The sequence below is a fragment of the Balaenoptera acutorostrata genome, chromosome 1 (genome assembly GCF_949987535.1).
Source record: "Balaenoptera acutorostrata chromosome 1, mBalAcu1.1, whole genome shotgun sequence".
Lineage (NCBI taxonomy): Eukaryota > Metazoa > Chordata > Mammalia > Artiodactyla > Balaenopteridae > Balaenoptera > Balaenoptera acutorostrata.
This window is the reverse complement of record NC_080064.1, coordinates 35865995-35893579: the sequence shown is the minus strand read 5'-3', so window position 1 is coordinate 35893579 and position 27585 is coordinate 35865995. Positions and strand designations below refer to the sequence as shown.

The following is a 27585-nucleotide window of genomic DNA, read 5'->3' as shown; positions in this document are numbered from 1 at the left end:
GGGGCTGGTCGGCCCCTCCTGCCTCAGCCCGCGGCCCAATCAGCGGGCGCCCCCCACCAGGCCCGCCCCGTCCCCCTCTGGTGACAGAAAGTCGGCCCAGTAGATGAGGAAGTGGCAGGCAGCCTGGCCCTGGGGACACCTCTCCGGCCCTGCTCCTTCCGAGCCCTCCACGACTGCCCGCCTGGCCCCCACTGGTGAGTCGGGACCTCCCACGGCGGGCTTGCCACGTGCCCAGGCCCTTGACCCGCTGGGCCGCCCGGCCTGCCCTGCCCTGCCCTGCCCTGCCCAGGCTGTGGGCGAGGCCGTTCCTGGGGAGGGTGGGTGGGAGGTCCCAGCTCTCCGGGGCTGGGCCTCCCCAGCAGCCTCCCTCCCGCCGGGCCCCCATTTGCTTGAACGTGGGCCTTCCTCTACCACCTCCTTCTCTTGCCCCTCTCCCCCCTTACGCCTTCCTCCCCTTGGCGCCCTTGTGCACCGCCACCGCCCCCTTCCTTTGCCTGTCTGCCTTTCCCTTCCATCCATCTGAAAGGAAGGAAGGACCAGACTGAGTTCCCCCACTGGGGACACACCCAGATTCTGCTCAAACTTGGGGAGAGGTCCTTCCAGAAGCCTCGAGCCACCCCTGACCTCCAGGGTGCATGCGTGTGTAGGCTGGGGGGAGGTGAACTTGGGGATGGTGGCTGAGAGAGCCTGGGAGATAACAAGCTGGCAAGCTCACATGGGTTGGGGAGGAACTGTGTGTTAGAGCACGTGCCTCTGGGTAGGCACTACCCCAGAATAAGCAGCCAACAAAAGTCTGATTGTGAATGAATGAATGAATGAATGAATCAATGAAGAATGGTGACTGCCATCCGTGAAAAGAGAGCTGTGGGTGTGCCTGACCCAGGACAGGTATATGTCTGCACACAGTGTGGGTGATGTTGGGTTCGTTCACCTGCAGGTGGGCTGTGTGAGTTTTTGTATGTGACCGCGTTCATCTGAGACTCAGACGTGTGAGGAAACCTGCGTTTGAGCACAAGCACTTGCACATGGTAATGCGGGTCCTGTGAAGGAGTGTGTGTGAGTGTTTGGGTGTGTTTGCCAGTGTGAACGTAGTTAGGAGCAGGCCTGAGTGTTAGAGACCATGCATGTCAAAGTCCATGAAGACTTGTCCGGGTGGTCAGAGTGTCAGAGGAGGGCACTTGCAGCCTGCAGGAGCCAGGTGGGCTCTGCGTGCACGTGTGTGCTATAGCCACTGGCGAGTTGTCGTTGGTGGCGGGGAGCTGTGACAGGGGCTGTGTATATGGGAGGACTTGGAGCCTGACCTTGGTGGAGCAGTTGTGGGTCGTCATGGAAGTTGGGGGAGCGTCTGTGACATGTGTGTGTGAGGGGCGCGTGTGCAGCCTCCGTAGCTGTGTCAGAAGGTGTGTTCTTCACTTAGTACCTGCACAGGTGCTTCTCTGGGTAGAGAGAGCCTGGCCGACCAGAGTGCAGGCAGCTCGCAGAGCATCTGCTGTCCTGGCTGTTCGGGGAACGTCTTGCTCCTCCAGGACTGCCTGGAGTCCCAGGCTGTCCTCCGCCTGGGCCAAGGCTTTTGTGTCCCTGTGAGCCCTCCCCCGACATGCCTTCAGGCTCTGAGGGGAAGAGGGCCTAGCCCATTACGACCCCCTCCTTGAGGGAGGGCAAGATTCCTGAGACCTCCCCCACTCCCCACCTCCTCACATGCCACTCCCTGCCCCTCCCTGGGAGAGAAGGGTGATAGTACCCATTCTGAAGTAGGACAAACTGAGAATCTATGGCTAATTTAGGAGGGGATGCTGGGTGTGGGTTTTCAGCAGTTCTCTTTGGGCCAAGGCTAGGCCTGGGGCTGGCGTCCTGGGAGGTTTCTAGCCAAAACCTAGAAGCTTAGCTCATCTGACTGGTCTGGGGTGGGTGGGTGGTGAGTCCTGGGCTTTACTTGGCTTTCTCAATCCTGGTGGGTCCCCCAGGTACTGACCTGTGGCCTGGACCCACCCTCCACCCCATGTGCAGTACAGCGGGGTGGGCAGAGGGCGGGGCTGCTGCCAGATCTAGTCAGACAGGTGGAGCTGCCAGGGCAGGAGTCTCAAAGAGCCAGGCTCCTGGAGAGGGAGGGTGAGAGGAGAGCGCAGGAGACGAGAGGAGAGGCTGGAGGTGAGAGCCAAGGAGGGCAGAGGAGAGCCTGAGGGGGTGACTCAGCAGGGGAGAGGACAGGAGGGACCATCCCTCGAGATGTGCATCCTGAAATGGGGCAGGAGAAGTTGAAGGGGGGGATCCCTGGAGAGAAGGAAGACCCCAGGGCTGGGGAGGTGAGGGACTGGCGAGGAAGGGAGAGGAAGTTCGTCTGGAGATGAGTTCCCTGTTGGTAGGAGGGAAGACTCTCTGGAAAGAGACCAGACATTGAGAGTCCTCTTGTGGAAGAAGGGAGGGGAGGTCAGGAAGTGAAAATCTCTGGAGAGGAGCAGAGCGTGAGGAGGGGCGAGGAAGGTGTGGAGAGGAAGGGCGGAGGAGCCCTTCCCAGGCAGGCAGGGTATGTGGGAAGCAGACCCCGCCCCCCACCCCGAGTGGCCTCCTCCTCACCCTAGTCCCCAGCAATTCCTTCCTCTCACTGCTCTGTCCTTTCTGCAGTGAGCTGCTGGGGTTGTCCCGTCTGATCTGTGTCCTGTCTGTGGGTCAGGGGTGGAATTGGGGGGTGGGGGGAGCACAGTCGGCCCTGTCTGACACCCATCCTCCGTACCTCGCCAGAGTCCTTAGCCAGGATGGAGGCTGTTGTGAACTTGTACCAGGAGATGATGAAGCATGCAGGTGAGATGCTGTCCTCCAACCCTTTCTCCCTCCCACCCTGGGATCCCTGGATCTAGGGCTGTCTCCTAATGGTGGAGAGTCCCTTCAAATCCCTTGACCCTTTGTGACCTGACCTCATGTCTGCACACCTGGTGGGGACCCTTTGGACTCTGTGACCCTTCCTGACTCCTTTGACCCTTATTCACAGATCCCCGGATCCAGGGCTACCCTCTGATGGGGTCCCCCCTGCTAATGACCTCTATCCTCCTGACCTACGTGTACTTCGTTCTTTCACTTGGGCCTCGCGTCATGGCCAATCGGAAGCCCTTCCAGCTCCGCAGCTTCATGGTTGTCTACAACTTCTCACTGGTGGCATTTTCCCTCTACATCGTCTATGAGGTGGGCCCCCAGGATGCCTAGGCTTTAATTCCTGCCGGCAGGATAAGGGGCAGGCCCTAGGGCCAGAGCATGGCATCTCCTTTCCAGAGGGGCTCAGCTCTATTTCTCCGTCTAGAGAACAGAAGAGATTTGGGGGAGGGAGGGAAGTCTGGCGGTCTAATCCACACCCCTTCATAGTTCCTGATGTCTGGCTGGCTGAGTACCTACACCTGGCGCTGCGACCCAGTGGACTTTTCCAGCAACCCGGAGGCACTGAGGGTAAGTGGGGACGGAGGCCAGGTCCTTAGCAACCTGGGGATAGGAGCAGTTTGGACGTGCCCTGTGCTCATGAGCCAGTTTAGAGGCTCTTGGCGGTCCTAAGGCTGCCCTGACTTCTTACAGATGGTTCGGGTGGCCTGGCTCTTCCTGTTTTCCAAGTTCATTGAGCTGATGGACACGGTGAGTAGTTACATGAGATTCGAGAACTTGTGGGGAGAAAGGAGTGAGAGGCCCTGCCTCTGAAACCCCTTACCCCACTCTTCTCTCAGGTGATCTTTATTCTCCGGAAGAAAGATGGACAGGTGACCTTCCTACATGTCTTCCACCACTCAGTGCTTCCCTGGAGCTGGTGGTGGGGGATAAAATTTGCCCCAGGTGAGTGGTGAAGACCACTGGGGGAGGAGGGACGGGCACTGGGGACCAGAGGCCCAACTCAGGTCCTGATTGTCCATGCACAGGAGGAATGGGCTCTTTCCACGCCATGATCAACTCCTCTGTGCACGTCGTCATGTACCTGTACTATGGATTGTCTGCCCTTGGCCCTGTGGCTCAGCCCTACCTTTGGTGGAAAAAGCACATGACAGCTGTCCAGCTGGTGAGGGGCCTGAGCCTGACCTACAACCGTCCCCCCAACATTCTGGTCTGGATCCTACCTTTAGCCAGCTTACTTCACCTTTGACCCCAGCCCTCCCTGCTCGGCATTCTGTTTCTCTACCCCCTTTCCCTCCAGTCCTCTCACTGTGCCCTTTGACCCTTGCCTTTCTGTCCTAGATCCAGTTTGTCCTGGTCTCGCTGCACATCTCCCAGTACTACTTCATGCCCAGCTGTAACTACCAGTATCCGATCATCATCCACCTCATCTGGATGTATGGCACCATCTTCTTCTTGCTCTTCTCCAATTTCTGGTATCAGTCTTACACCAAAGGCAAGCGGCTGCCCCGTGTACTTCAGCAAAACGGAGTTCCAGGTACTGCCAAAGTCAAGGCTAACTGAGAAACATGGCCTAGCTAGGCGCCCACCTAAGTGCCTCAGGACTGCACCTCTGGCAGCATCTGTCATTGTCCTCCCCAGCTACACCTGTGACCAGGGCTTATGTGGTCAGGACTGAGCAGGGTACAGGCCCTCTGCTCCCCACAGCTGGTACACAGGGACCACTGCTTCCATTCCTCTTCTCCTGGCCAGCCCCAGGGACATGGCCTCGTTGCCCTCTGCCATTCCAGAGCCAGGGGCTGAAAGGGCTGGACACTTATTTCCCCCTCCCTGCCTTACACGTGGGAGAGGAGCACTCAGGGCTGGCCCCCACCAGGGTCTTGTGGCCTTTTTCCTCACACTGAAGAGGTCAGCAATAATCTGTCACTGTGGACCCAGGCTCCCTCCTTCTCCACCCCACACTGAAGTAGGAGCTTCTTGGCCAAAGGTCAGGGTGGTGGGGGCCTGGGAATACAGCCTGTGGAGGCTGCTCACTCCTTATGTCTTCATTAAAAGTGACAGAGGAAACCGCTGAGGCTGTGTGTGTACATGTGTGAATGGAGGAGGTGGGTACAAAGCCTGCCAGCCTGTCTGCAAACAGGAGGGATGGTCAAGGTGCCCACAGGATGGATGTTTCTAGCTCTCTGATCACAGTAGAGAGGAGCCCCTGGGAAGGCTGCTGGGACAGAGGTCATGCCAGGAGAAGAGGGAGACGTGACTTTATTAGAAAAGTAAAAAAAAAAAAAAAAAAAGCACAAAAAACTGAGATTAGTTGGTCCTTAACGGATGCCTTGGTGGATGAGGCTGCTTTTGGCTGCACTGGCCTTCTCCCGCTCCCGCCGCCGGGCAGGGTCCAACTCAAAGCAGCGCCACAGCCGCAGGGTCTCATCTGCTGCTGCTGATGCCACTGTAGCCCCATCCGGGCTCATGGTCAGACTAAGGACCCGGGCTGTGTGACCTGGGGCATGAGGAGGGAAAAAGTGAGAGCAGTACAAATGAAGGTAGATACCTATAGCCTTCCAATTTTGAGAGCTTGTTTATAACAGTCTGAGGTAATTAACAATTCACACACTATAAAGTTCATCCTTTTAAAGTGTACAGTTCATTGGTTCCTAGTATATTCACAGAGTTGTGCAACCATCACAACAATAATTCCAGAATTTTTCCATCACTCCATAAAGAAAGTAACTCCTCATTACCCTCTCCCCTCAGCCTCTAGCAACCATTAATCTGCTTTCTCCCTCTGCATTTGCCTCTTCTGGACATTTCATATAAATAGTCATACAATACGTGCCCTTTTGTTTCTGGCTTCTGTCACTTAGCACCTACCTTTCAGCTCAGCCACCTTGGCCATGGTTGGGTACTTCCAAATAACCAGCTGGTTCTGGGCAAAGCCATGGCCTGAGATGAGCTCCTTGTAGTGGGGAGACCAGAGGATGGAGCACACCTGTGGAGAGGGAGTGGCATGGGCATGACGTACGTAGGGCCAACACTACTCAAATCAGAACCAAGTCCACCGTGGTGTTAGCCACCCTACCAGGTGCTACGGACTCAGACTTGAATGACTGTAGTCCTTACAAAAGCCTTTTGAGAGTTATAACTGTTATTCACTTTACAGATCAGGAATCAAGCAGGAGGAGGTTCAGCGAGTTGCCTAAGATCACATGCAAGTTAAGTTAGTAGGAGGCAGAGCCAGAATTTGAACCTGAGCCCAAGGTTAGAATGAAGGCTGCATGTGCTGGGCAGGGGGCTGGCAAGAGAGGAAGCTGCAGTGCTTGCAGGGAGACACACCAGCAAGGGCCTCAAATATCATTCTAAAGCATGTGGATTATATACTGTAGGTGATAGGGAGCCCTTGCAGGGTTTAAAGAGGACAGAAACAGACCACCCAGACCAGTGCAGAGGACAGACTGGAAGAGATATGAAAAGACCAGTGCTGTGAGCCTCCACTGGGGAGAAGGATGAGGCCAAGGGGAGGGGACATGTGTAAATGATATTCTGAGGTAAAACTGAGACGTCTTGGTGACTAGGTGGGGAGGATGAAAGATTCTAGGTTTTTCAGATTTCTGAGTGGTGTCCCTCACAACAACATAGGATGAGGAGGAACACATTTCAGGGAGGCAAGGGGAAGTGACAAGTTTAATTTGGGACATATTAGGGTGGTGCCACCTACAGCACATGGGGTTAGAGACAAGCTCTCTGTGGACTGTTGGAAATGTGGGTCTGGAGCTCATGAGTGAGAGCTGAGTTAGAAGTTTGGAAACCATCAGGGTATAGCATCAGTGAAGCCACTGGAGGGGACGTGGTTGCCCAGGAAGGCTATATAGAATTAAGAACGCATCTGGGAGTGAGAGGCTGGAATAAGGAAGACTACCTGGGAATGGGCATCCACAGCACTCAGACAGGCCCCAGAGCAGACGTTCCAGATACGAATGTGTCGATCACTTGTGCCCCCTCCAGTTGCCAGGACATTGGGCTGCCAGGGACACCAAGCTACAGCCTAGGTGGGATAAAAAGTTGGGGTCAGCAGGTACTAGAGCTAGACACAGACCTATAGGGCTCACAGATTAACCCAGTCCAATGCCACCATCCCATGTCCCCAGAGGTTCTGAGTGAGAGTCTGCAGAAGCCCAGCCCAGCCCAGCCCCACTCTCACCTTGACAGCCCCTTGATGCTGGGTGAATGTCTGCAGAGGAACCCAGCCACCTTCTCCAGGAGCACTAGGCCACACGTTGACCAAGTTATCGTTGCCGCCACTGGCTAAATGTCGTCCATCTGGGGCCCAGCGCAGCCCACACACTTCCTGGCTGTGGCCACTCAATGTGGCCACATGGTGTTCTGCTACCCGAACATCATGGTGGTGGATGTGGCCAGAGCGTGAGCCACTGCAGGAGGGGAGAAGGGAATCAGGTCCTGTAGCAGTGCCAAACGCCACCAGCAGGCCAGAGCTGCTTCAGTTCAGAGGTGTACAATCCGGGGAGAGGGGGCCAAAATCATAGACTGATTTTGTAACAGACTAGCAAAAACCACTAACCTGGACAGGATATAGCTATTCCAACAGAGGGAGCCCACTCGGGCAGAATGACTGGTCATGTTTCGAAGCCGTTTCTGCTGTTGCACATCCCATAACTACAGAGAGAGAAGACCATGAAGATCAGGACTTGGCATTAACATCCTCCTGCTGGGCAAGACCCCTGGGGGTCTTGTTCTGGGGGAACAATAGAGCTGCAGCACAGGGACAAGTCTCACCTGCACCTCAGCACTGCTGGTGCCCACAGCCAGGTAGTTGCCCTCTTTGATCCAGGCCACAGAAGATATATAGTCCCCAGGCTGCTCCAATTGCAGCAGCTGCAGGATGTCACCAGAGCTAGCACTCCACAAGTACACACTGTTGTCCAAAGCCACAGCCAGTACATTCCCAGAGCTCCAATCCACAAGGTTCAGGTCTGCCAGAGGGGGAAGGGAAGAGCATGAGCTTTCTAGTTTGCCTGGTCCCTTTCTCTCCCTTTTTCTCCATCCACCGAACAGGGAGAAGGCTGCACTTACAGTAGTCATTCCGGATTTCAGGGGCGTCCAGGATCCGGTCTGGCAGAGAAGGAATGTAACGGCAGGTCTTCCTGCTGGAGCTGGGCGTGGCCTTCTGGCTATAGAGTACTTTCAGTCTGTTCTGGTAACCTGTGGCAACGGAGTGGGTCTAGACACTGGGAGAATTGACACCTCCCCCTGCCCCTAACCAGGAAGGCCAGATAAGCACCTTCCCTCCCCTCAGTCTTAGGTAGGAAGAGCCATCTCATCTATCCCAAGCCCTGGGGATGGAATGACACCTCCCTCCAAGAGCTGAAAACTTCAGGTCTTACCCTCTGGGGCATTTTGTGGTTTTCCACTGAGCCTAAGGATCTTGGCTTCCTCCACATCAAAACCGTTCAGGTTCAAAGCCCATGCTTTCTGATGTTCCTGGCACATAAGGGTGGTGGTGAGGTGGTGGTATCATCCAGACTATACGGATCGGTTTCCTGCCTTAAGCCCCCCTGGGACACATACCTTCTTGGTGGGCGTCTGACTGTCTTCGGGCTGGTTCTCCTTGCTCAGGAGGAAGCTAGCGACCTCCATCTGGGAAGCACTGCGATGGGGGATATAGCGGTCACCGCCAGGTTTGCTGGGAGTGGTCTGAATCTTGGAGCTGGATTTGCCTGGGGCAGGGAGAGGGAAGCCAGACTGTCACAACAGGCTCCCATGGGAGCAGTCGTGAAGGCTGTTCTCAGCCCTTCCCTCCCTGCCCGCGTCCCGCCGCACCCCACTGACCGGGAGTTCGGCCCGGGGTCCTGCCGGCGCTGTGGGATCGGTTGGCTGCCCGCATAGGCGAGGGGGCCGGCCCCGCGGCTTCCTTCGCCTTGCGCTGCCAGCGCGCAGGGGGTGCATTGGGGATGGGTGTATCCAGCTGCAGCAGCGAGTGCAGGTCACTCTCGAACACGAACTGGGCCATGGGAGTGTCTGGAGGGAGAGGGCTGCCCGCTGAGCCCCGGAGGAAGAAAGGCGACCGTGCTCTGGGACGGCCGACCACACAGGGCCACCCTGGCCGCAGCCCCTCCCAGCCCGGCACCCCCGACCGCAGCCCCTCCCAGCCCAGCACCCGCGGCCACGGCCTCACCCCGGTTCGCTCGGCCCACCCGCCTCTCACCGTCAGCTCAAAGCAGGCTCGGATTCCAGACCGACCTTAGCGGTGCGGATTTACGCTTCTTAAACTCTCCGCTCCAAGCACTCATTGGCTCCTTCAAAACCCAACTGGCGCAACCGTCGCCCTTGCCCATTGGCCTCCACGGCACAGGGGGCGGGTCTTCCGGGGCAAGTCGCAGATCTCACGGGAGTCCAGCAGTGGAGCGGGATTTGAAGGGTGGGAGAGAGGCAAAGGCAGGTCCTGTGCCACCAGGTGTCGGAAAGCGGGGCTGGGCGGGGCTGGGCGGGGCTGGGCGGGGCGCGTCGCGTCTGGGGGCGGGGCCTGAGCTGCGTGCATTCCCAGGTCGCTTTCATTCATTCCTCAGCCTCCCCGCACCCGCCCTTCACGCTTAACTCTGCTTGTGGATCGTGTTTATGATACAAAGTGCAGGACTCGGCGTAATGACCTAAAGCACTTGAGCCTGTTTAGAGAAGGTTACAGGCAGTGGCCCGCCAGCCGGCCCGCGTGCGGGGAGGCGGGGGCAGGAGTTGATTGAGCAGCTTAGAAGCAGAAAGAAGGCTGGAGCGTCCACTGTTAGCTTAGTGCCTGCGGAAACACTGCTAGGAAGGAAGTAGTTCATTTGTTTGTTTTTAAAAACTGTTTTGTTTGTTGTTGTTTTACAAACAAGGAAAATGAGGCTGAAAGAGGGGTGAATTCCTTATGGTCAAGAAAAAAGATCAGGATTCAGAATTCGGATCTGCCTATCTGGGAGATAAGATTGGACTGCCCTGTGAGGGAAACAGGGGCTCACCCCCATGGGGCTTTAGAGATGTCAGGAATTTTAGAGATCCGCTAGTCTAATCTGCACATGGTGCACCCTCCCCATCCCAGCAACATACCCATATTTTACAGGTGAAGAAACCGCGGCCCAAGAAAGGATTTGCCCGAGGTCCCATGTTGTTAGGGGTCCAGGCCTGACTCCCATTCAATCCGTGCTCTAATAATGACTTCAATGAATTGTATGATATGCTTAAAGGTGAAGCAGCAATAATAAAAATAATCATGGGTACCATTTACTGGCCATCTGCTAACTGTTTTTAAACAGTTTACATACATTACTGAGTTTAATCCTTAATCCCATAAAGCAGATGCTTTATTCCCTTTTTACAAAAAAAGAAACCTGGTCAGGGAAAGGTTTGAAACTTGCCCAAAGGCACACAGGCCATAATAATTAGTGGAGCCAAACTATCTAACTAACCTCAGCAATCTAACCATATGCTACACTGCCCCAGAGAGAGGCTAGAAAAAATCGCGTTTTCAGTCTTTAGCCTAAGATCAACTCTGATGATGACAGAGAAAATTTGGGGGCCCTTAACCCAAATGATAGTTATTAATTTTAATTTTGAAGCATTCATGCTGTCTCTTTCCAATTACTTTGGAAAACAAGGAGTTAGTTAGATGTCCTGGGGTTGGAAATGGGGAGTCCCTTAACCCCAGAGGACATAGAAAGGTCAGGCTGGTCAGGGCCTTAAATGTTAAGCTAAGGAATTTGGACTTTATCTGCCAGGCATTGTGGAGTCAGTGAGAGTTTCCGTGCAGGTAAGGGCCAAACAAAACATTTCTGAGGGCAGAACATAGCCAGCAATTTGCAGCTTCTGGTGTAAGGGTCACTGTAGAGGAAAAGAACAACAGGGTAAATGAGAGTACAACTTCAGGGAATTTGAACATTTAAAAATAAAGGAATGAAAGAAGCCAGTGGAGATTATAACTGACATGGACCTTGAAGTTGGAGGGATTCTAATGTGATACAAAATGGTCAAATTGAGTGATGACAGAAAAGGTCAGCGTTGGCTATTGGGAAACAAATCTTCAGTGACCTTGGAGAGAAAGGGATCAGGCGAGGCGGTGCTTGGGTTCCGTTTGGAAGGGGTTGCAGAAAGAAGGGTGGGGAGAATGTGGAGGCAGCAAGCATGGGCTACTTGTATAAGAAATTTGGGAGTGAAAAAGAGGGCAGTGCATGGGAGCTGGAGAGAATGCCAGCATCAAGATGCCTATGCATCTTTGAAGGTGAAGAGCCAGAGGAGATGGAAGAGGGTAGAACAAGCACCTTGCCCAGGAAGAAAGGGGATAGAAAACACAGGGAGCTTTTTCAGTCTAGGGGAGAAAGATCAATTCCTCTTAGGCTGGAGGGAAGGAGAACAAGGCTTTAGAGATAGATAATTAGAGGCTGAGGAGCTGCTTAGATTGGGGAACTCCCACCGGAAGGACCTGAATGTAGGGAAGCAGAGGGCATGGAGGGAATAAAATATAGGTGATATTCAGGGGGTGGAACAGCCCAGTTGGGATAAAAATAAAGATAACCCTGTAGGGACTACCCTGGTGGCTCAGTGGTTAAGAATCCGCCTGCCAATGTAGGGGACACGGGTTTGATCCTTGGTCCGGGAAGATCCCACATGCCCGCAGAGCAACTAAGCCCGTGTACCACAACTACTGAGCCTACACTCTAGAACCCGTGAGCCACAACTACTGAGCCCGCGTGCCACATCTACTGAAGCCCATGCACCTAGAGCCTGTGCTCCGCAATAAGAAGCCCATGCACGCACTGCAACGAAGAGTAGCTCCCGCTCGCCGCAACTAGAGAAATCCCGCACACAGCAACGAAGACCCAACGCAGACAAAAATAAATTTAAAATTAATTTAAAAAAAAAGATAACCCTGTAAACACTATTTACTATATGCATGGCATTGTGTTAACACCGTTAATCCTCACACAGGGAAATAGTAGAAGAGAACGAGATCAGTTCTGAAGAGTCAAGCTAAAGATTTAGAGGTAAGGAGTGAGCAAGGAGTGAGATGAACAGGAAGATCAATCTGGAGGCAACATACAGGTTGAATTTAGGGAGAGAGACTGGAGGCAGAGATATTAGGTAGAGGCTGTAGTAATAGCTCAGTGGAGATAGAAGAGGAGGCCGAATTTAGTAAGTAAAAGGGGTCAGGACATGATGGCTGAATCGGTGTAAAGGTGAGAGGTTTAGTGGTTTGGATCTCAATCCTAGTTTTGAGTCCCTAGGAGTAGAGTTGGAGCCTTGAATGTGGCTTGGGGAAGGAATTATGGAAAGTGAGTATACCAGATGTCATCCATTTGTCCCATCCAGGTCCACTCTTCATCCTCTACTCTGCTGTGTGCCCTGTGAGGCTGACTCATATGGCCTGCGTCAATGGATTCCCTTGGGCTCTGGTTTCTGTTTGTATTCCACCAATGGGAGGATGTTAGGGGTTAAATTGTGTCTCTCCCCCCCAAAATTTATACGTTGCATACTTAAGCCCCAGTACTTCAGAGTGTGACCTTACTTGGAAATAGGGTCACTCCAGGTATAATTAGTTAAGTTGAGGTCATTTGGTTGGGCCCTAATCCAGTATGACTGGTGTCCTTGTAAAATGGAAAAGTTTGGACACAGACACACACAGGGAGAACACAATGTGAAGATGAAAGCAGAGATGGAGGTGATGCTTCTACAAGCCAAACACTGAAGATTGCCAGGAAACCCCCAGAAGCTAGGGGAGAGGCATGGAACAGATTCTTCCTCACAGCTCTCAGAAGCAACCAACCCTGCTGACACCTTGAATTTCTAGCTTCCAGAACTAAGAGATAAAAAACGTCTGTTGTTTAAGCCACCAAGTTTGCGGTACTTTGTTAGGGCAGATGGAGGAGATCAGGAGATCAGAGAGTGAGGGTTGGGGGAAGGGGAGAGCAGACATGAGCTTTTTGTTCCCCTGGCTCCGTCCCCGCCATATCCCCACAGGTTGGCTGTAGCTCTCTGCCACAGCTCCTGCCAGGCGGCCCTCTCTGTAGCTACTCTCTCCCTGTCTCATAACTACTCTCTCCCATTACCCCTTGATGCCCAGGGTGGGGTGCGGTGGGTACCAGCTCCCAGCTGTTGTTAGCCCCGGGGTACTGCACTATTCCTTGATGGTTTTCCTAAATCCTGCCTCATCTTTATAAATATGCCCTTTATTAAACTCTCATCCAGATACCCAGATTGAGTGTGTCATCTATTTCTGCCAAGATCCTGACTGACACACTGGGTATATTCAGAGTCAGCAAAAAATACTGTTTGTTTGAGAATTTGAATGGGTCAGGGGAATCCATAATCAGAATGGCCTAAGCACATTTACTGCTGCATATGAATGGCAGAGAGGATGAGAGGCATGGGGTTAAGGCCGCATTGTCCAGAAAGATTTCCTTCATTTAGAAAACATTTATTGAAGGCCTACTACCATGCACCAAGCACTACTCCAGGTGCTGGGGGGTGGGGGTTGGAGGGAAGACAAATAAATCACAGCCCTTGCCCTCAAGGAGCTCACAATCTAGTAACAGAAGACAGACATGTAAACGGTTACTTGCATAAACCATTACAGGTGCTGTTAGAAGTCTGGGCTGCAGATAAGAACTTTGGAATGGTCAGCATATAGGAAAGGCAATGAGAGCGGATGGGATTGGAGACTGTTAAGAATGGACTCTTGAGGGACTGAAGTAATTAAGGAGTGGAAGAGATTCCAGGATAAGATTAGGAAGGAATAATTACCATAGTTTAGACATATCAAACACTTACTATGTCCTAGTTACTGTGCTTTACTTAGATTATCTCACTAAATGCTCTTTACAACTCTATGGGGTTCTGTTATTATCCCTGTTTTATAGATGAGAAAATTAGGGCTCAAAGGCTTTAAGTTATTTGCTCAAGCCCATACAGCTAGCAAGTGGGAAAGACAGGAATTGAACCCAGCTCTGACTCCAGAGCTTATGCTCTAAACTATTGGTATACTCAGAGAGGCCCGAGCAGAGCCAGGAGAGATGGTGATGTATGCAAGCCATGGAGGAGAGAATTTAACGGAGAAATGAGTAGCCACCATGACAAATGACAACAGAGAGATCAAATGGATTGAGAATTAATAAAATCTGATTGGATCTTGTGATGAGAAAAATTTGAGGTGAGTTTTGCCTGAGTAGTTTCATTAGCAGAGTGGTAGTAGGGGAATGAATTGAAGTAGTCTGAGGAGTAAATGGGAGTCAGGAAGTGGAGACTCCTTTTCAAGGAGTTTGGCATTAAAGAGGAGACAGAAAGGAGATGAAATTTAGAGGAGCTTAGTCAAATGAGCCTTGTCCTGGATTTATGTCAGCAGCACTACTGAAAGATCAGTGTTATGAAGCCCAGCTAGGAGGGTAGACAACCGGGAAGGACGTGAGGTCTGAGATGGTTGTGTTGTTGGGATGCGGTGGGTAGGGAAGTTCAGAAGGAAGGACTAGAGGGTTTGGATCTGTCCAGGGTACTGGGAGCGAGGGGCCTGCCAGCAGCTGAGTGGTAAGTAGGAATGGTTGGCGATGTGAGTGGTGCAGTAGGACGCTGTCTCAGCCATGCGTGGGCACACAGACAGGGGCATGGTCCCCAGGCAAGAAGGCTGCAATCCTCGGTAGTCCATCTGGGCCTGGGAGGAACATAGGGGCAAGGGAGTCTTCTCTGAGGACCTAGGTAGAATTTCAAGGAGGCTGGGTTCCACTTCCTCACAGGTATCTGAAACTGCAGCCTTGGGCTGGGAGAGATGGGGGAGGGGGTGAAGGGGTCTGGATTAGAGCAGGTCCTGTAGGAGCAGGACCTGGATTGTGTAGAAAGGAGGGTTCGGTTGGTGGTAGGACCCAGGGATGGTATGCTGGTGGGCAAGGGCCTTGGAAAAGTTGTGTGGTAGGGCAAGGATCCAGCTCCACACAGGGCTGGTGGTGGGTGGTGGAGAGCAGGGGTGCACTCACCGGACTCAGGGCTGCAGTATCCCTAAGGTACTGGCCTAGGACCCGGTGCAGGTCTGGAAGTGAGGGCCACAGGGCATGCCTCAGGCTCCTTGAGGAGAAGGAAGAGAAGGAGACTGAGTTGTGGGAGTGAGTTAGGAGGGGAGCCCTGAGGGGGGGGGCGTGGGGGGAGGCAGTGAGGTGGGGGAGCAAGCTTGGAGAGGTAAGAGTGTAGTCAAGGCAGTAAAGTAAGGTAGTGGAGCAAAGGTGAAAAGGAAACCTCTGGTGGCGGAGGGAACTCAGTAGTGCGGAGGTTCAAAAAAGGGATTTGAGTGTCCTCAAACACTCCTGCCTCAGGGCCTTTGCACTTCCTGTTCTCTCTGCCTGGAACACTTGATTTGTTCCCTCACTTCATTTAGGTTTCTTCTCAGACGTCATCCTGACAGAGAGGCCTTCCCTGGCTGCCCTAAAACAGAACCACCTCCCTTCCCCATCACTCTCTGTCTCCTGCTCTGCTTATTTTTCTTTATAGCACTTGACTTATTGTGTATTTATTAGATCCTTATATATATCACATATATGAGAATGTAAACTCCATGAGAGCAAAGAGTTTGTCTATTTGCTCATTCCTGTAGCTCCAGGGTGTAGAACAGTGTCTGGCCCATAATAGGTTCTCAAGAAATTAGTTGAATGAGTGAATGGAGAGAACCAATGGGGCTTTTATTAAGTTACTGGGGAAGGTGGTCTCTCCAGGAAGAACGTGGATGAAGGTATGTTGGGGGAACCTCCAATTCCTTAGGCTCATATTTCCACATGGAGGGACTTTAGCTGAACGACATTTCAGGCCTCTTCTGTGACCTCACTCGTATCTCTCCAGGGAAGGAGGAGTGATGTATCTGGTAAATTGGGGAAAAGGAACTGAGTACGCCTGGTTCAGCAGCACCACCTCCCTCTTCTCTCCCAACTTTTTTGTTGGATCTGGCTACTTGCATAGAGGCTGCATTGCAGTCTGCTCATACATATGAGTGGATTAAAAGCTCAAAGACATGTTCAAGGAGAGATGCGAGCACAGAAGAGGGGCATCTGATCTAGCCTAGGGCCATCTAAAGAGGCCACCTGCAGGAGTTGCCTTCTGAGCTGAGTCTTCAAGAATCGAGAGATGTTACCAACTGAAGGACTGAGGTGGTATGGATTCTGTCCTTTATGTTTATAACTTCCAATGCCATTTCGCCTCAGCCTTAGTCTCCCCACATAAACAAATCATTCATTAATAACATTTATTTAAGTGTGTGCTATTTAGCAGGCCCTGTGCTGTAGATTTAAGAATGACCAAGTAAGGCATAGGGAAGACATATAAAGAAGTGAATGCAGTAAAATGCTTCTGGTACTATGGAAGAAGTCTGTATTGGGGCACAAAGAAAGTAGCCAATAGGGGAAGGTCATGAAAGGTTTCCTAGGAGTCAGGGAAGAAAGTTATTTATAGATAAATGGGTATTAGTCATCCAGGGAGGATATTCCTGGCAGACAGGACATTATGTGCAAAGGCACTGAGAAGTAAAATCTCTTGACTTGTGGAGGAAATCACCAACAGTCTGGCAAGGCTGATGCACAGGGTGGGAGGGTGGAAATCCTGGCAGGGGCCAGATTTTGCACAGCCTTCCTTGTCATTCTAGAGTCTGGACTTTATCCTGGGGAGCTAATAATGTGACTTAAGGAGGCGGAGTGACAAGTTCATGTGTGCATTTCTAGAAAGATTATTCTGGTGGCTGCGTGAGGCTAGATTGGAGGGAGAAGGGGCTCCGTTTTGGTGAGTCAGGTAGTGCCTGTACGGCTAGAGAAAGAGGGCTATTGTTTGAGCGAGCTTTAGGAGGTGGAATGACCGGACGAGACTGGATAAGGGCGAGGGTGGCGCCTAAGTGTTCCGGCTTGGGTGACAGGGGGACAGTAGCCTTGTTACTGAGATGAGGAGTCAGAAGGTGGGCCTGTTTGGGGTGTCCCGTATAGTGGGCATGTTAGAGTGTAAGGAGGCAGTGCGACTCCCGGGGAAGACGCGCTGGGAGCAGCTGACGCCACAGGTGTGGATGTGGGATTGTCCGGAGAGCGGGTGACATAGAGTGACGCGGGGATGCTTCTTTAGAGGCCGCTGGCCTCGCCCGGACCACGGCCCCGTCTCCCGCCTGACCCGAGCGGTACCTGTAGTGCGCAGGAAACTGCCACCTCAGCAGCAGCAGGCCCAGGAGGGCGCTGACGCCCAGCACCAGGAGCAGAGCGGTCACCAAGAAGATCCAGGCTAACGGACAAAAGCAGTCAGATCTCGGGGGGCCGCCCCTGGCCGGAGCCCCGCCCCCAGGTCCACCAGGCCCCACCCCTCGCCGCCCCGGGGCGCCGGGTAAGTCCGCTCAGCCGCGGCCCCGCCCCTCGCTGAGCCGGCGCCCCTCTGCTCGCGCAGCCGCTGACCGCCTTCGCTCTGGCTCGGCCCTCACCCGTCTCGGAGGTGGTTTCCACCCTCACTGGGTCGGACCAGGCGCTCCAGGGCCCATGGAAGGTGGGGCCGTGGAGCCTGGCGCGCAGCTGTACACGGTAGCGGGAGCGCGGGCGCAGCTCCAAGGTCTCTCCCTGGGCCCCGAGAGGCGGCTCCAGCACCTGCGCAAAGGAGAAGCGAGCGGGTGGTCAGGCTCCGGGTCCGGGTGGGCCGGCGTCGGGGCCTCTAGAACTCGGCATCTGTTTGACCGAAATCCTACCGCATTGAGTCCCCGGGGATTTCCCCCAGAGAGCCTCGCTGGCAGAAAACGCTCATCCCAGCGGAAGCTGGCTGGAGAGAACACCAGGACAGAGAGCCTCGCCCTGCCTGCGGCCTCGCCCTGCCTGGTGCGGTACACCCCCGACACACAGACTCATGTACACAGAGTACTAAGCCTGACACATATACATACGATAAACCGACAGAGATCTGGTACACACACAGTGACCAGGCACGCACCAGACCAGGTCGGGCGATGGAAACCCCGGACATGCTCAGATACTCGGAGCCACGTGGACCAGGCCACAAATAACATCCTCTGAGTAGAGGATGCCAGCACTGTGCTAGGTGCTGGGGGTACGAGGAGAGATTCCAAGCACAGGGAACAAGAATCGTGTGCACAAGCAGGGAGACATTATTAACTTGATCAGTTAGCAAACATTTATGAACTGCTTATGATATGCCACGCATTGGCATAGGCTAGGCACTGGGGAAAAAGATAAATGAAACATGGTCTCACATGTCTTAAGGGTAAGACACCCACACAAGTAAATAGTTACAAGAAATAATTAGTGCAATAATAATGATATAAGTAAGGTACCACGGGAGCACCAAGAAGAGTGTAATGCTGCCTGAGTTGCTTGATGGAGGTTACAGAGTGTTCTGTGTACTAAGAGCGTGCATGGGCCGGCTGGATGGTCAAAGGTGAGGTTAAGCCAGTGGTAGTAGGGACATGAGACCTATTAGTACAATAAACTCAACTAATTTGTTGATAAATAGAGGGAAGGGAAAAGGGAGAAGAGTCAAAGATAATTCCAGGCTCGGGTAACTGGGTAAGTGTTGGTGCCACTGTCAGAGATGAGGAACAGGAGAGGTAGGTCTGAGGAAGAAATGCTGTATGGTTCTATTTTATTAGTTCAACAACAGTCAGAAATTATGAGTGGTAATGTCAGAGTAGTGGTTTCCTTGGAGGGTGTGCGTATGTGACCTGTGGGCATGAGACACTTCTGGGGTGCTAGAAATAATCTCTGTCTTGACCTGGGTAATGGTTACATGGCCGTATACACATGTACAAATTAATCAGTGGTATATTTAAGATTTGTGTTACTTTATGTAACTTATACCTCAGTAAAAAAGTAAAATAAGTTTGGGGAAGAAGATGAGTTCAGTTTTGGATATACTAAGTCTGAAGTGCCCTGGGGGCTTTTAGATAGAGCTGTCTGGTAAGAAGTTGTATATACACGTGGTGAATGAGAATAAAAGAAAGAAACTAATATTTAATGTATATTTAGCGCCTTCTATCTGCCAGGCAGTATGCTAAATATTTATATATTTAATTTTTACTGTAACTCTGGAAAGTACATAGCTTTATCCCCATTTCACCGATGAGGAAACTGAGACTTCAAAAATTTAAGTAATTCACCTATGGTATAGAAGTTCCTTTCCGTATGGGTGTTGGAATGATAAGTTTGGGATGGTTAATGTATAGTCATTGAAACCACAGAGTTGAAGCACTCACTTAGGGAGAACATATATATTTATTTAGAGGAGAAAGGAGTCTAGGATGGGACTGTTGGAAGCACAACTTATTAAGGAAGTGTGGAAAGGAGGAGGCAGGAAAGAGTGAGGAGGTTCAGTCAGAGAGGTGGTACGAGAATCAGGAGAGACTGATATCCCAAAAGCAAAGGAAGGAGAAAATTTTAAATAGGAGCAGTCAGCAGTGTCAGATGCCAAAGAGAGATTAAGACACCAGTTGAATCAGATAAAACATAGATAAACAAGCTCAGACATGAATACACAGACACCTTCACTCCTGATAACAGATACAGTGAAACTCAGGGATACCCTGATTATGAGGTCTGGGGGCATTTGTTCCTTGACTGTACCTTCCAGTCCTGATGGCCTTCTCCTGTGTATCGGAGCTGATAGCAGGTCTCTTGTGCTGCCCAGGGTGATGGATGCTGCCATTCCAGTTCCAGCTGCCCGCTGGAGACCTCCCTCCAGTGTAAGTTTGGAGTGGGGATGAGCACTACAGGGACGTCAGCAGGGACTGGCCTAAGCCCTTCTGTGCATGAGACATCATGTCACTAGGGCCACGGGTCAGAAGTATCAGAGTTGGTGATCCTGGGCATGGGGTCAGACACGGTAGAGGTGGGAACTATGTGGGAGGAGAAGGGGAGAAAGTTCTTACCAGCCTGATGGATCCAGAAAGGGGAGCCCAGGTAGCTGTGAATGGCACCCTGGGCTGTGGTCACCTCCACAAGGATGTGAATAACACTGTCATTTCGTGACTTGAAGTGGCAGCGAGAGAACTGGGAGGGCTGTGATCCTGGATTTTTCTCCTCCTCTTCACACTTCTCCCAGATGGGGTCCCTACGAATCAGTCCCATAGAGTCATTGAATCAGGCCTGCCTCAGAGAATAATTCTGATATCCCCCATTCCACAGGGGACTGGATTATAATCTAACTTGTTCTTTGGATGGGCCTCCAGGGCTTTCTCTCCCGTGTCATAATGTTTTGTTTTCTGAGGTTTGTTTTGGTGTCCAGCCTCTTCTTAAGAAAAGAGCTAGATGAGATAGGAAAATAGCATGGGCTATAGAGTTCAGGTCTTGGCTTATTGGTGTATAACTCTGGGCAAATTATTTGATTTAGCTCTGCCTCAGTTTCCTCATTTGTGAAATGGGTTAATAATGCCTACTTTGAATGGTATTATTTCAGAGATTAAAGAGCTTTCATTTTTCTGGAGGAAAACATGTTTTTAACCTGTTCTCATTAGGCGGCCCTCTTAGTCACCTCTAAACGTTATTTTACTAATAGATTATTACGACAGCCTCCTAACTGGCTTTTCTGCCTCCATTTCTGCCACTCCCTTCAATTTACTCTCCACACAGCAACCAGATCCTAAATGTTGATCTGATAATGTCCAGAATATATGACAAATCTGTCCATTTATTTTGATCTTTACCCCTGCTGCATTAGATGAAACCATTATCTGTTGCCTGGATTAAGGCAAATTTCTAACTGGTGATCCTGCTTCCACTCTTACTTCTTTTTAATTGCACAAGGAAACATCTTTTTGAAATGTAAATCATATCGTGTCACTTTTTTGCTTAAAATCCTTCAGTGGCTCCCCATCCCCCTTGGAATAAAATCCAAACTCCTTACCAGAGCCTATAGGACTCCATACGGTTGAGTTCCTCCCTACCTCCCCATTCTCATCTCCTACAATTCTCACACCAGTTTACCACCCTTCATGCACACAGACCTTCTCTTTGTGCAGCAGATATACCAGATGAACTGTCTTTGCAGCTCACCTTGCCCTGGGTTGCCCTGCCTCTAGATCTCACGTGACTCACTTCTTCTTGCCACTTGGGTCTCAGCTCACCTGTCACCTCCTTGGCAAGGCTTTCTCCGACCACTCAGTTGAAATTAGCACCTCTCCCCCACCCTCCCACTTAGTCTCTATCATATAACCTTATTCCTTTATTTCTTTACTTGTTTCTCACCCCCTCTTCCCTTCTCCCAACTAAAATGTAAGCCCCAACAATGCCGGAAGCTTTTCTGTTTTGTCACTCTATCCCCAGTGCCTGGTACATAGTCACCTTCAATAATTGTTTATTGAACAAATAAATCCTGTCTCCTTCCTGATTATAACCCCTAAATGACTAGCTATTACTAAAATTATTTATCATTTTATATATTTTTATGTTTACTAATTTATTCAACAAATAATTGATACTATGTGCCAGGCACTGTAATAGGCCCTATGACTACACAGAGGAATAATTTTCAAGGACCTGTCATTTCAATGGGAAAGGTAGAAAAACAAACAGATGGTATTTTTCTGTGATGTGCACGGGCTGGCTTGGGAATATCAAGGAGGATCATCTAACCCAGATGGGGAGGGTCAGAGGATAGTTCCCGTGCAAGGCAGTGCTTAGACTGAGTCCTGGACTATAAATAGGACAGGCAGAGGGGACAAACAGACATCCCAGGCACATGCCTGTGCACAGATAAGAGATATGGTACTATGGGGGAAATTCTAAGTGGTGCAGAATGCTTTTAGCATAGAGGGTCTGGTGGGGAGTGGTAAATGTGAGCAGACCAAGGTCATGGATGGCCTTATTGCCTTTCTGAGGAGCTTAAACTTAATCTTGCAGTAATGATGGAGACATTTAAAGATTTTAAACAGGAATTGTCATCATTAGCTTTGTACTTTAGGAAAGTCACTCTAACTGTGGTTTGTAAGAGAGGATTTGTGAGGGTGGACCAGAAGCAGAGAAATTTATTAGGACAATGTTATGTATTTTACATGCAAAGTTACGAGGATCTGAAAGTAGGGTTGTGGTAGTTGGGGTAGAGGGAAATCGATGGATTCAAGGGATACTGTAGAGGTAGAAATGACAAGCGTTTCTGACTGGATATGGAGGGTGTAGAAATGGCAGAAGTTCAGGGTGGAAAACTGAGCTGATAGCAGGATGGACCAGAAGAGGAGGAGCAGGTTTTGGCAGGGAATATGTGAATTCGGTTTTGCCACCTTTTAATCCATTCATGGCCCCTCCATACTATGGAAATCTGTGCAGTTATTAAAAAGAATGAGTTACATCTTTTTGTAATGATCTCCAAGACATATTTTTAAGTAAAAAAGTAAGTTACTGGGGCTTCCCTGGTGGCTCAGTGGTTGAGAATCTGCCTGCTAATGCAGGGGACAAGGGTTCGAGCCCTGGTCTGGGAAGGTCCCACATGCCGCGGAGCAACTAGGCCCGTGAGCCACAACTGCTGAGCCTGCGCGTCTGGAGCCTGTGCTACGCAACAAGAGAGGCCGCGATAGTGAGAGGCCCGCGCACCGCGATGAAGAGTGGCCCCCGCTTGCCACAACTAGAGAAAGCCCTTGCACAGAAACGAAGACCCAACACAGCCAAAAATAAAATAAAAATAAAATAATTATAAAAAAACCAAAAAAAGTAAGTTATTAAATCATACATATAATGTGATCCAATTTATATTGAAAATTGAATATTGTGTATAGACATATGTAAATGCATATAAAAACTGGAAGAATACATTAAAACTGTTAACAGTGGGGTTTTTTTTCATTATTCATTCATTCAACAACTTTTTTTCACTGAGCATCTACTGTGTTCCAGGCACCGTGTTAGTTGAGAACATATTGGTGAGTAAAAGCAGACACTGACTTTGCCCTCATGGATCATGTATAGTCAAGATCAGCCTTTCTCAACTGGAGCTCTGAGACAGAATTTTGTTATCAATCAAATAACCATGGGACTTCCCTGATGGCGCAGTGGTTAAGAATCTGCCTGCCAATGCAGGGGACATGTGTTCGATCCCTGGTCCAGGAAGATCACACATGCAGTGGAGTAACTAAGCCCATGTGCCACAACTGCTGAGCCTGAGCTCTAGAGCCCATGAGCCACAGTTACTGAGCCCATGTACCACAACTACTGAAGCCCGCGCGCCTAGAGCCCATGCTCTGCAACAAGAGAAGCCACCGCAATGAGAAGCCCTCGTAATGCAACAAAGAGTAGACCCCGCTCACTGCAACTAGAGAAAGCCTGCGCGCAGCAACGAAGACCCAACGCAGCCAAAAAAAAAAAAAAAAATTATGTGAGGTACAAATGTAAAATTGTAACTATGATAAGTATTTAAGAAGGAGAGGTACGTGGTACAACAAGGATGTATAATAGTGCCATTGGACCTAAGGAGGAAGGTCAGGGGAGGGCTCCCTGAGGCGGTGACATTTGAGTTGAGATCTGAAGGATAAAGGTTAAGTAAAGATAGGAGAGTTGGGTAAACAGCATGTGCAAAGATCCAGAGGCAGGAGGGATCATGGCAGGTAGGGGGGAACCAAAATAGGCCAGTACTGGAGCACAGAGCACAAAAGGCAGCATAGTATAAGATGAAACCGAAGGCATTGATAGGGGCTGAGCCTTTTAGAACTTTATATGGTCGCAGTAGTGTTCTTTTCTTTGTCCTAAGATCAATGGAAGCTATGGATCTTGGAAGAGTTTTAAGCAGAGGATGTTGTATTTATTTTTTCACTTTTATTTATTTATTTTTAAAGATTTTTTTTGATGTGGACCGTTTTTAAAGTCTGTATTGAATTTGTTACAATACTGCTTCTGTTTTATGTTTTGGTTTTTTTGGCCGCGAGACCTGTGGGATCTTAGCTCCCCAACCAGGGATCGAACCTGCGCCCCCTACATTGGAAAGCAAAGTCTTAACCACTGGACCGCCAGGGAAGTCCCTATTTTTTGCACTTTTAAAAACTCACTCCAGCTCCTGTGTGGAGAATGTTTTGGAGGATCCAAGACGTGATCAGTTAATAAGTCTTCTCAATAGCCTAGGTGAGTGATGATGATGGCTTGTACTAGGATGATGGCAGTGAAGAACAAAAGTGGACAGATTCTAGAGAGGTTTAATAGGAAAAATCAGTAAGACTTGGTTATATACTCGATATGAAGGAAGTGACAGATCAGTGAGGTGTTTGATGGAAATTCTTGAAGGCCAGGTGAAGTTTTGATTGGATCTGATAGATAGTGAAAAGCTGCAGTACACATTTGAGTAGGGAAAGGCCATGCAAAGTTTGAGTTTAACAAAAGTCAGTCTGTCAGCAGCATGGGGGGTAAATCGGAGGTAGATGAGAATGTAGGCTGTTGGAATGGTCCAGGTGACATGATTAAAGCTGCATGAAACCAAGGCATTCCCAGCGAGTATGAAGAGAGGTTGAAAAGATACAATACCCATTGGAGGATGAGAGCATGGAGGCTGTTTGGTTCGGCGGACAAGGGAGGGGAGTGAAGAGGACCAAGACAATCTCTCCCTTCTTTCTGCAAGGTTGTGCTTCTCTCCCATGACATCAAGCTCAATCAGCAGTTTACTTCTCACCTGTTTCTGGGGCAGCACCATGCCCTGCTGTGGTAGAAGAAGCCTTGGGAGCTAGCATGGTCCTGTTGCTGCCACTGACAGGTAACATTCTTCAGGTCCAAGGTAAAGCATTGCAGTCCAATTTCCACTGGGGTCAGAGAAGGAAGTCCCATCAGAGCCCACGTGCTCCTGCTCTATAGGGTATCCAGATCATCTTTACACACATAACTTGGAACATTTACTCCTATTCTTTCTTCTCTCCCTGAACATAGTTCATTCTGTCCAGTGGCAAGTTTGAGGTCATCAGGAAGAACCATGGTTCCCAGAGCTTCCATATCCAGCCCAGGCCTCTCTAGAGATCTTTTCTATCTCCTCCCCATCTCCCCATTCCTTTGTTGACTCACCTGCATCCCCAGGCAGGTCCACGGTCACAGGGAGGGACCAAGATCCCCAGGAGCCACGGAGGGAGACCCCATCAGGTTGGCTGCGTAGCTGGAGCCAGTAGGAGTTACCAGGCTGGAGCCCTGAGATGAGGCAGCTTCCACCCTTCACTGTCAGAGATGGAGCCTTGGGAGAAGAATGCCAGCCTCAGAATCTAGGTCTGCTTCTCAGCCAAGAGAGCCTCCACCTCTTATATTTGAAGCCCCACAACATGCCTGTGGAGAGACACTCAGTTCTTCACTGGATAGATATGCACACAGACTGGGAGCCAGGTCAGTGGGTTTCAGGTGGAGTTCAGGGATTTTTAGGGAAATCCCCATTAACTTGGAGGCCTGAAGCTCTCAGTTTTGTTGGCATGAATGACCCAAAGTGGGAGATCCCTAAATAGACATGGCTCCTAATCAGAGCCTATACTAACTCTCTAAGGACCAACCCCGTCTGGAATCCCCAAAGTATGGCCTATCCTTTCTTGGGGACAAAACTGTGGGTAGGAGATAGGAGGTGGAGCAGAAGAAGGCCGGGATACTTCTCTAGTTGTGGAGGTCTGCTCCGGTACATCCTGTTGGGGCATCATGGGCTGAGCACATGCAGACTGGTCCAGAGCCGGGGCTAGGTTTGGTCTCCGCAGAGCTGGGCAGCAGGTTTCTGTGGACAGCAGCAGTTTGACTGTGGGACCAGTGGAGTTCCTTGGATCCTTAGGGCCGTAGCAGAGTTCATGCCTCAGAAATTCACTGATTTCGGGAGCTGGGGCCTCCCAGCTGATCTGAAGTTCCCCTGGCTGGCTCCCTCCCATGGCCTTGATGAGGCTGGGGGGAGCTGGCAGGCCTGAGGGTGAGACAGGGCACATCAGAACTCTTTGGGGGCCACAGTCTACAGCTCAACCCATGGACTGTGGAGAGGGGGTACTGGAGGCTGGATTGAGGGCAGCCCCTGGGGCAGGGCAGGGAGGCTCCTCATCCTGTTCTCCTGTCCTCGGAAGAACAGTGACCTCACTGCAGGTGTGTCAGGCTCAGTGCTCCTCAAGGGCAGGGACCTCCCTTCATCTGTGCACCCTTGTCACCTAGCACAGCGCCTGGCACATGGTAGGTATTCTGTAACTGACGAGTGAGTGAGTCGATGATTAGGTTAATGATGGGAAAGTCAGGGTGTCTCTGGTGTGAAATGAAGTCTAGCTCTGAGGCTAAGAGGAATGAGAAGGGGCTCTTGAGGTGCCTCTGGGGGTCTCGTAGTGGGGGGACATCCACATCGTCTTGAAAGAGCACAGCTCAGTCTAATTCTAGGAGCTGGCCTGAGGGCAGCAAACAGGGGGGCCAGGATGACCGGAGGATGGTCCGTACCCACACTATCCACAGAGAGCACCCGCTGGGTCAGATTCTGGTTCAGAAACACGTTCTTCACCCAGAGATGCAGTTGAGAGAAGAGGCGAACTTCATCCTGGGCTGGAAACTGGCACACATACCGGGTTCCAAAGGGCAGCACACGCTGGGAACTCAGGGGGCAGGCACGGGGCTTCTCCCTGTGGGCACAGGAGAAGTCCATCCTACCTACACGGCCACCTGTTCAGCCCTGAGGACCCGGGTCTGGGCCCAAACCCAACTTCTATTTCCAATACTGCCATTTTTCTTCTCAGTGCCTGGGTGAGATTAGGGGTTACGTAGGGGTGTGACCTGGGTATATCCAAAGCACATCTGTTCATTAGGTGGCTACTTAGGGCGTGTACTTGGAGTCCTCTGATAGGGCCAAAGGCAGGGAAGCTACTGGAATGGGGCTCAGCTGCGGTATGTACAGGACGGATACAGGGGAGTGGTATATACATGATACATATATATGATATATATGATGCAGCACATACCCTTGGTAGGCATACAGCAGCTGATATATTTCACTGGGCGCTGCTTCTTCCTCATCCCAGAAGCAAGTGAGGTCCTCAAATGTTCGGGAGAAACAGTTCAGGGCCTCTGAGTCCGAGGCCAGCAAGGAGGCATCTGAGGAATAGCTGGTGAGTTGGGCTCTGGGTCCTCCCTGGTATGTTTGTGGGCAAGAGTCGGGGACCAATGGGAGCCTCCTATTTTGCACATCCCCCTCCCAGGGCTCCCTCTTCCTGGGTATAGGTGATCTCCACCCTCCACATACCTCACCTTGGCTGGTGACTTGTGCCAGGTTTTGGGGGGCCGGGAGGAGGCAGGAGATGACCACCAAGAGGGCCCAGGAGGGCATCTTCTCCGGCACTGTGTGCCTGCCTTAGCCCATCCTCCCTGCAGGAAGCCGGGCCCCAATCCCCTCCCGGGCCAGCCCCTCAGGTTCCTGTCAGATACAGCCCCACGTCCTGTCCCTGTCCCTGCCCCTGTGGGGCCCATCCAGACCACACTGGGGCCGGGGGCCAGGGGAGGGGGCGTGGGAGTGGGCAGGAGGGTAGGAGGAATTTGAAAGAGAGGATACAGGCCTTTTGGTGGGAGGGAGATGGGGGGGTTACATTTTTTTGACCATGTACCAAAGACAGAATAAGCCTCTATGTGTGTCCATGTTCACTGCTGTAGAAGGGCGTATTATGAGCATGGAGAGCAACATTTACTGAGTGCTACTTACAATGCTGCCATGTGTTAAGCACTTTATATCTACTGACCCAGCTAATCCTCATAATAGTCTTATTCTTTCCATTAGAGTGATGAGGAAACTGAG

General features: G+C 51.1%; 3 protein-coding genes across 6 annotated transcripts; 1 reads left to right on the top strand and 2 right to left on the bottom strand.

The window, feature by feature from the left end:
• Positions 1–5124, top strand: ELOVL1 (ELOVL fatty acid elongase 1). 2 transcript variants are annotated; one of them, XM_007164621.3, is made up of 9 exons: positions 55–194; positions 938–1028; positions 2740–2799; positions 2987–3177; positions 3355–3435; positions 3559–3615; positions 3705–3810; positions 3894–4030; positions 4207–5124. In XM_007164621.3, exons 3-9 carry the CDS (start codon positions 2754–2756, stop codon positions 4426–4428), a joined length of 840 nt encoding a protein of 279 aa, XP_007164683.2. In that variant the 5' UTR covers positions 55–194; positions 938–1028; positions 2740–2753; the 3' UTR covers positions 4429–5124. The 2 variants fall into 2 exon arrangements, with proteins under 2 accessions (XP_007164682.2, XP_007164683.2); XM_007164620.3 differs by lacking the exon at positions 938–1028 and having other exon boundaries at positions 1–194.
• On the bottom strand, positions 5107–9318 carry CDC20 (cell division cycle 20). Of its 3 annotated transcripts, none has more exons than XM_057545933.1 (11): positions 9118–9318; positions 8707–8895; positions 8446–8594; positions 8262–8358; positions 7951–8079; positions 7654–7850; positions 7439–7533; positions 7061–7289; positions 6779–6904; positions 5734–5851; positions 5107–5362 (listed from the first exon to the last, which is right to left on the bottom strand). In XM_057545933.1, the coding sequence occupies exons 2-11, from the start codon at positions 8885–8887 to the stop codon at positions 5184–5186; spliced, it is 1500 nt and encodes a 499-aa protein (XP_057401916.1). In that variant the 5' UTR covers positions 8888–8895; positions 9118–9318; the 3' UTR covers positions 5107–5183. The 3 variants fall into 3 exon arrangements, with proteins under 3 accessions (XP_057401916.1, XP_057401908.1, XP_057401912.1); XM_057545925.1 differs by having other exon boundaries at positions 8707–8916; positions 9083–9317; XM_057545929.1 differs by having other exon boundaries at positions 9083–9317.
• A 1309-nt stretch (positions 9319–10627) lies between these two features.
• On the bottom strand, positions 10628–27123 carry MPL (MPL proto-oncogene, thrombopoietin receptor). Its single transcript, XM_007164619.2, has 12 exons — positions 27045–27123; positions 26759–26891; positions 26244–26422; positions 25433–25731; positions 24870–25032; positions 24487–24613; positions 19772–19953; positions 19467–19609; positions 17324–17483; positions 17034–17130; positions 14865–14952; positions 10628–14650 (listed from the first exon to the last, which is right to left on the bottom strand). The coding sequence occupies exons 1-12, from the start codon at positions 27121–27123 to the stop codon at positions 14363–14365; spliced, it is 1938 nt and encodes a 645-aa protein (XP_007164681.1). The 3' UTR covers positions 10628–14362.
• Between the last annotated feature and the right edge of the window lie 462 nt (positions 27124–27585).